Source organism: Panthera uncia, chromosome A2 (assembly GCF_023721935.1).
Source record: "Panthera uncia isolate 11264 chromosome A2, Puncia_PCG_1.0, whole genome shotgun sequence".
In the NCBI taxonomy this organism is placed as follows: Eukaryota; Metazoa; Chordata; class Mammalia; order Carnivora; family Felidae; genus Panthera; species Panthera uncia.
The window spans coordinates 128,228,779-128,237,343 of NC_064816.1; the positions used below are offsets into that span (position 1 = coordinate 128,228,779).

Here is an 8,565-nt window from a genome sequence, read left to right on the forward strand (position 1 = left end):
TGATACTTAGTTGGCTTTTTACTTCCCACCACAAGTTTATCTTGCCACCGAAGCCATTCACTGTGCAAGGCCTGGCTTGGGGCCCTGGGCCAGGGCGTCCTCTGGGATGTCAACCTTGTCTGCCTGGATGCCTCCAGTTGATTCAAGCAAGTGCAACTGGTTTTACTGATCCACGTTCCTGTTGGACCAGAATAAAGACCTGAAAAAGAGAATAAAGGTAACTTCAGAGGCATAGAGTTTAAACACTGAGCTAAGGGTCAGGGTTTCAAAACCACACTTTTACTGTCCTATCAGGAAAGTTCGATAAATATTTATATTTTTTGTTTTGCATTGTCCCCCCCGAAGGTTTCTCCTTCACTCAGGGAGTTCCCAGATCTTCAGTGGGTCTGGGGCAGAATTGGGAAGAAAGGCTGGGAGAAGAGGGAATGGGGTAAGTCTGGGCAGGAAAACGCCTAGGCAGCCAAGGACCAGCCAACTCCCTCCTTTCTCTCAGCCCCTAGAGAAACCCCTTACCGGGAGCCAGCCCGTTCTGGCTTTGGCCTCCTGACCCAGACAGTGCAGGGCGAGGGAGCCCACATTGCACCGCCCCCAGCCTTGGGCGGCCCGCCAAGAGTTCGAGGCCTCCTGATCCGGATGTGATGAAAAAGAGCAACAGACGGAGAAGTGTTTCAGGAGTGGAGGAGTGGTGGCAGGGTGACAGAGAGCCAGAGGGGGAACAGGCCCCCTTCCTGGGGAGCTGGCCGGACTGAGCTGGCTGGAAAGAGAGGGCGGAGAGCACGGAGTCAGAAGAGCGGCCACTGGCGCAGTTGCAGCCACTGCAGTGTCTGGGCTGAGCCTGAGGGAGGCGGGGAGGGACGCGCAGGGGCGGCCGCCACTGCTGCCAGGCCACTGGGGTGAGATGCCGAAGCTGCTGGATCCTCGCTAACTTTGCCGGGCAGAAGAGGAGAAGGAGGAAGGGGCTTTGAGAGAGTTGGGGGGGGATGCCGAGGTAGGTGGTGGTCTCCCCGGCCAGAAGGAGGAGGGGTTTGGTCCCCTTCCCCGCGCTTCCAAATCCAGTCTCCCTTCCCCGCCCCCTTTCAGTGCCTCCCTCCCACTGCCCTCCCCCGCCCCCCAACTCCACCACTGTCAACGTGCGGGGTAGCAGTTTTCCTCCCGGGTTTCAAATCAAAACTTCTCTGGGGTGGGGTTTGGGGGAGGGAGGTGGAGGGGCAGGGAATGTCCTGCAGGGGTGGCGTGCTGGTCTCTGAAAACACTTTTTCCCCCCCACCAGAAGCAGTCAGTTCTCTGCACCCACCACCTAACAGCCCTTCGCGTCCGCCCCGGGGGCGGCGAGCTAGGCGGCAGCGCGGCGCGGGCTCGGTGGAGCGGCCCATGTCCGGCGCGGGCGAAGCCCTGGCTCCCGGGCCCCAGCGCGGGGCCGAGGCGGGCGGCGGCCGGCTGGGGGCCCCAGCCCAGGGTGAGTGCCTGCTCGCAAGTTGCGAGTCGCTTTGTCGTTGTTGCATTTTAAAATTTGTCCACACATTTACTGATTGAGGGAGGGGGGTGGAGGTTGGTGTGCAGTGAGGACGGAGTCTCACCCCGTAGTTGTGAACTTTTGCACAGTTAGTGCTACTCAAGAAAGTTCTCCAGGACTCCAGCCCTAGATCAACAACCGGATAAGAGGGCGGGATCCGATGGTCCTTCCACTCCCCCTTCCTTTGACTGCAGGGAAACTGGATGACATGATTGCTTCTTTCTTAGGCATATGCATTTTGGGGCCTAAGACTCCCATATGTGGGATCTGAAGCACTCTCACCTGCTTCACTTCAGTTCTTGTGTCTTCCTCAGATCCAGGTCTGTTGCTGCTCTCTGAACAAGCTAAGCACTCTGGGCTCATCTTTGTTTCTTGTGAGCCACTCTGCAGCTCAGTTGATGATCTGGGGTTCTGTGACCAGTTCCTTTGGAATGGCTCCCGCATACGTTTCAATAACTGTTTTGTTTTGAAATCAGCATGCTTTAAAAAGGAACACTTGGCAAGAATGAATTAGCTCCTTTGTGTTTTTCCAAAGTGTAAACACAGGCAGCCTATAAAGAATATGATCTTGTTTCTGGGAGACTTCCCTAACAAGCTTATAAACAAGTCAGGCAACAACTTTGCTGTCTTGAAGGTAACATCCTTGAGGTTTTCAGTGAGCAAGGGCCTTACTCTTCTGATGCAGTTTCCTCTAACGGCGGCTCTGATTTAGAAAGTTCTGATATTGATTTGGGCTAAATAATTTTCCAGGTCTTCAAAACCTACTTTATAGTCTTGATTTTAAGCATATCTGATAGCTTTTGTATTTCTTTGACAATAATGTAGTGAGCTTCTTGGGACTGGTGTGGGTTTTTTTGTTTGTTTTTGTTTCTTTGTTTTTTTTTTTTCTTTTTCTTTTTCCCCAAGCTGCAAAAATGGAAAGAAGTTAATGTTGAACTCAAAAGAGGTGAAAGCAGAAAACATCCATGGCTAAATTAAAATGTTCTGGCATTCAGGGCTGTTAAATTGAATTATGTTTATCATTGCTTTTTGCTTCTAAACAGTGAGTCATTTTTTTCTAAACAGAAAATAGAGCAAATCAGAGAAGTAGAATGATAAACATGTTTTCCCAGAAGCAGCCCATGCTCTGCACATTGTATTGCCAACAGTCATTTTCCCGTTGTTAGGCATGCCCTTCCTAGTCTTATCGACTCATTGATGTTTCACACTTGAGCTGTTAATCACTATTGTTAAACAATGCTTATGTCAAAATCCACATCAAACATGCTACAAAAGCAATTGATTTGGACATGGTGATATCTACAGTGTCCAACTTACTTTAATAATACGCATTGTTAGAGTCAGCTAGAACTTGCAGTGGTGTGTAATATAATGCAGTGCAATGCTGTAAAATATCACATGATTCTGATTTTAGGAAGTGAGCATCTAGAATGGTCTGAAGTGCAGTTGACTGCGTACAGGATTACCAGTGTGGAAACTCTTGGGGTTATGTTGTACCTGAAAATCGGCTTACCCTCAGCAACATAGTTATATACCACCTTTTTATTAGTTTATCTTTTGACTCACATCCTGTAAGCATCAATTTAATTGTACGTGTAATATAAGGTAATGATTGTACTGATTTTTTAGGAAGAAAATCTTCAGATTCTTGCTAAAATATTATGTCTCATACAAGCAGATTTCATAAGGTATATTGGAAGAAAACAAATTTTGGAGTGAGTGGGTAGGGTAAAAGTTTGCAGATGCAGCCTTCCATAGGTAGTTTGGTCCTCTCGGTAAAGGCGTTAGTGAAGAAAGAAGCTTGGCTCACAGAGTGCCCTACTCTCCAGCTCTTGAGTTCTTTCCTCTGTCCTTGGATTCTTTATCATCTCTTCAGAAGAATAGTTTAATAATTCTCTGGTCAGATGTGGCTGCTTAGTTAATTGAAACTTAATTTAAAATTTCTATATATTAAAATCTGTGAGAAAAATGGAGTGTTTTATGGCAATTAGCAGAAAATATCTTTTCATGAAGAGGAAATATAAGGTCAAGTCTTACCTTGTAGGCAAAGATAGATAGATGTCAAGATAAAACCTATGCATATATTACTATATCATGATGAGATATCCACACTCCTAACTAAGGGCATGCAATGTTAAAGTTAAAAGAAATTATAGGGGGGTCTCTAGTGAACTCCCCATCAAATCTAAAATCCCTTTCTCCGTTCTTCCAGATGGTTAGTTAGAAACCTACAGTGTAGCTGATTCGACGTAACGGCATTCAGGGTTAGGAAGGTTTCCTTATTAAGAGCATAGTTCTACCTCTTTAAAATTTCTGCTCTTTTCCTGTGATCTGCAAGAAAAACTCTATTGGTTTGAAAGCATTAAAAACATTTTCTGTGTATTTTGAAAATTGTTGCAGAGCAAGGACATAAGCTCCTATGCTCCAGGCTGTAAGAGGGAACCAGGATGGGTGTGAGGAGCTTGTAAGCAGCAGGGATCGTGGGCCCTGGGACAGCCCATGGGCCAGGAGGTGGTGATGCTCAGCTCCAGCTCATTGTTGCCATTTGGGCTAATATCTTCCAGTATTTCAAGAGACACTGGAAATACAGATTTTTATGTATCATCTCTCCCTTTTTAAAAGTTGGCAATTGATTAAATACAATTTTGCCCCGGCCAACAAAACAACTACGCTTTCAGGCTGGATATGGCCTCTAGGCAGCTGATCTGTTATCTCTGTTCTAGAAATTAGAATGTAAACATGTGTTTATAACTGTTTCCCTATTTGTGACTAACTTCTGAAAGATTGGTTTGATTTGCTGTCCCATGCAAAGTCCCTGTATAAAGGTCTTGATAGATGAAGGATAATTTGGGCCAAACTTAATTTTGTTTTAAGAGAGAATGGATCTTGTATACGTGATTCATCTGATTGTCATTTTTTTTTTTCATTCTTGGATTAAACATCTTAAAATTCATTGTGTTATCACTGAAAATGTAGGTACTTACTTTTTTGCGCAAAAGTTACTAGAATCCATGTACTCGGAAGAGCTTTTTAATTAAGTACTTCATTCATACATTTGCAACCTGGGACTATGAGGATTTATAAAAATAACTTAGTCCAAATGGATCACTTTAAAAAAAATTTTTTTAACATTTTTTCATTTTTTGAGAGACAGAGACAGTGCAAGTGGGGGAAGGGCCGAGGGAGAGGGAGACAGAATCTGAAGAAGGCTCCAGGCTCTGAGCTGTCAGCACAGAGCCTGGTGTGGAGCTCGAACTCAGGAACAATGAGATCGTGACCTGAGCCAAAGTCAGATGCTTAACCGACGGAGCCACCCAGGTGCCCCCAACTGGCTCACTTTTTAGAAAGGTTGTCCAGAGTATTCAGGTGACTTGGCCAAGGTCTCATGCAGTCCATAGAAATCAGGGTAGAACCACAAACTGGGGAATATATGTCATTGTGATAAATGTGGTTGAAGTAAAGAATGAATATAAATCTTTCCTATGGATGGATGAATCGAAGATAATAGGCTTTGGATACTGTGAATCACTTGAGCCTGTTCCAGTCCCTGCATCTTCCCCCTCCCCCCGCCACTCCCTGCATTTGCCAAGACTTCGATTGTTGGACTGTGAGTGCTGGAATATACTTTAATGTGATAATGTGTGATTTAATGCACTCTTCTCTCTTGGGAGAGTCCTCTGAGACTATTAGGCAGATTTTCATAGCAGGATGCAAAATGCCAGTGAAGTTAATTAAAAATAATTTAAAATAGAAGCTAGGGAGAAAATCTTCGAGTTGAAATTACATAAGAAGAGCTTTGACTTAGAAGCTTAGCTAAGTTGTCAGGAGTTTATAGTGGCTAATCAGATTTCCTTTATGGGAAGCCTGTTTATTTCAATTTATACAATGTATGCTTGTGACACCCATATTTTTAGACACGTATCATATTGTTTTATCCTTCTGATTAAGGATGGAATTTCTCAAAGTGGATCCTCTTTGGATAGCTTCTCTCTCTGGTTCCAGTCCGGGGAGATTGTTTGGAGACATTTGGCAACATCTGGAGACATGTTTGGTAGACATACAGGGAGTGGAGTGGGTCCTTCTAGGATCTAGTGGGTAGAAGCCAGGGGTAATGCTAAATATCTTACAATGCTTAGGACCAAACAGCCCCTCACAACATAGAATTATCTGGCCGAGAATGTAAGTTGCATTGAGATACTACCCTAATATTTCAAGGCTACTGGCATTTTTGGTCCCACTCTGGACTTTTAGAATCAGAATCTCTGGATATGGAAGGCTCAAGAATCTGTATTGTTAACAGTCTCCAGGTGCTCTTTATCTCTAGTTGAAAATAATTGTTCTATAGGCTTTTGTCTGCAGAAAGATATATTGATAGGTTTCTAGTAAGTCTCTCATTTTTAGTTAGAAAGGCCTCAGAAAGCTTTAAAAACAGTCTCTCTTTCAAGTTCCAAATTTTAAATCCTATCACTCTGTGTATCTTCTACATTACTACTCGTCAGCATGTTTATCACATACCCCAATTAATAAAAATAATCCTGAGTGTATTCTTCCTCAAAGAACTTTCTAACATTTTGTGGACTGTAACACAAATGTATTGTGAACTTTAAAAAGGAAATACAGAGATGAAAATTGTAAGTGGATGAGATAAAAATAAGTGAAATAGGTATTTTAGTACTTTCTTCTATCAGCTCAGTAGATATTCGTGTCCTGCCACCCTACACTTCTCTTCGGAGATCCCAGCATTATGGAATAATAAGGAAAAGAGTGCATAATTTGCACATGGGTTGTGTTCATTTGTAAGTTGGAGTTTTGGAACCTAAGTTACCCTTTCTCATAGAAACAGTGATAAATTATATTTAGTTCCCTAATCTCAAAAAATTAGAATCAACTTATATTAAATATTTATTACTAATTTTCATTTCTACCATAGCCTTTTTTTTCCTCTTTGCATTATTTCTGCCTTACTCAAATGCTTCATAAATATTCAATCCTACACACACACACACGGATATATATATATATATATATATATATATATATATATATATATTCATCTTGAACCTTGCTGTGTGACAAGTACAGAGAAGAATACGCTGAATGAAATTCGGGTCTTGCTGAATGATGGGAAAACACCTACATTCACCCATAACTGTAATACAAGGTAGACTGATAGGTGCTATGATAGACGTAAAAAATGTGTGATGGCAGAACATGGGAGACAGAAAGTATCTCTAGCTGGGGCATTTGGAAGAACCGCAAGGAAAACTTTTGATTTGAGCTGGACAAAGAAGCACGATCATAGAACTCAGCTCTGTGAAGATGGATAATGGAGAGCAAAGCTTGGAGGTGATTATTACAAAATGTTGAATGCTTCACTAAGCCCTTTGTATGGGCTGTATCAAAGAACAAAGAGTGAGGTAAAGTTGTAAAGATAAACTGAAGTAATTTTGAGGATGGCTCTAATTCTCCACTAAGGCGTTTGTATATCCTTTTTGTAGGCAGTGGTGAGCCATTGAAAGTTCTTGAGAAGGGGAAGGACAGGACCAAATTGGTGTTTTTTTAGGAGAATAAATCTGGTGGCAGTGCAAAGGATGATGTTGGTACGAGGGGCAAGAGTGAAGGCAGTGATTATCCGGGAAGCTATGACAGGCACTTGAGAAAAAGGACATAGGGCAGCCCCACTAGGAATTTGATCGAGGGAAATGGGTTTAAGAACAATAGCAAAAGTAGGATAGAGTTCTTCCTAGCTGTGAGAGCCCCTTGAGGGCCTTAAGTTTTACTTACTCAGCTGTGAATCTCCTAAAGCATAGTGTCCAAGTTTTGTTGTATCCAATTGATATGGTTCAGCGACGTATTTTATACGGGAGGTAGTGTGAAGGTAGAAATTCAAGGTAATCCAGGGGTTTGACTTTTTAGCCTGAGTGGAAACATGGGAGTAGCTGTTGAGTCTTCTTTGGATCATCTTGGTTCCTGGAGCTTATCCCTTGCCATGATAAGCCAGTACTTGTAAGTAGGAGAGTGGTGAGGGTCAAGCTCACAGGGTCAGAGTTCACCACCAGATAGTTGATGGCTGGACACAAGAGTGAGGGAAAGGACTGAGGAGAAGCTTTGGGGGCATGGCCACACTTGAGGAAGGAGAAGGAAAAGAATACAGAAAGAGAGTCCATAAGGATTGGTCACAGAAGCCTTAGAGGTTTAGTGGTCACGGAAGATGAAAAAAGTTGTTAAGGGAGAAACCAGGTGTAGAGAGGATTTCAGTTGGGTGGATTTTGAGCTTGCTCACCACGTGCTAATGGAAAGAAATCCAGGGGAGAGAGGGAGATGGAAGTTGAAAGTGTATGGGGTACAGTGGTGGTGTGGTGGGTGTGTGTAATTGAAAGTAAAATTCCGGGACAGAATTGGACAGAGACCAGTCATAGGAAAGTAGACCACGTTCCCTTTACAGATGGGCATGGGAGAAAATAATAAATGATAATCTAGACACAGTTTGATGAGAAAGAGAGATCTTGGAAGGCCGAGATCTTCTTAGCAAAGTAGATGGTAACATTTGCTGAGAGCAAGAGTGGGGGGCGGTTAGGATGAGTCAAGAAATTTGAGATGTGTGGAAAAGATTTCAAAGAATGAAGTATTCAAGAGGGATTCAATCTGGGGCAAACAAAAGGGCTGCTCTGTAGCACTGAGGGCTTAACTGAGAATGAATGCCATGAATTTTTAGTGGACACGGTCAGCATGGTTGATTGCCTTTCTCAGCAAGGAGCATGTGGGAGCTTGGGAATAGAGCTGATACAATGAGTTTTTGGAATTAGCATAGGGTTGGAGGTTGGCAGGGTGGAAGCAGTGGGGGACAAAGGAGGAGGATTACCCATGTGTGAGAAGAGTGTGTTTGTTCTAATGAGTCTTGGGTTCTAGGGTGTATGGGGAGCCAGAGAGCCCAGCAGTGTAATTGTCAGGCTAAGGTTTCTGGCCAGCAAAACCATGCCTGTTGGCCTTGTTTGGTCAGTTAACATGTATTTGAGTGACCTTTATAGGGCTAGTTGGGGGGGGAAACTGGA

At 43.4% G+C, this 8,565-nt stretch overlaps 1 protein-coding gene across 1 annotated transcript in view; it reads left to right on the forward strand.

Moving 5' to 3' along the window:
* The first annotated feature begins 639 nt into the window (after window positions 1-639).
* Window positions 640-8,565, forward strand: part of MDFIC (MyoD family inhibitor domain containing) — an 87,115-nt gene continuing 79,189 nt past the window's right edge. Inside the window, exons 1-2 of the mRNA XM_049641718.1 lie at window positions 640-988; window positions 1,271-1,456. Of these exons, the coding sequence (XP_049497675.1) occupies window positions 1,372-1,456 (85 nt within the window). The 5' untranslated portion in view covers window positions 640-988; window positions 1,271-1,371. The remainder of the gene's footprint in view (window positions 989-1,270; window positions 1,457-8,565) is intronic.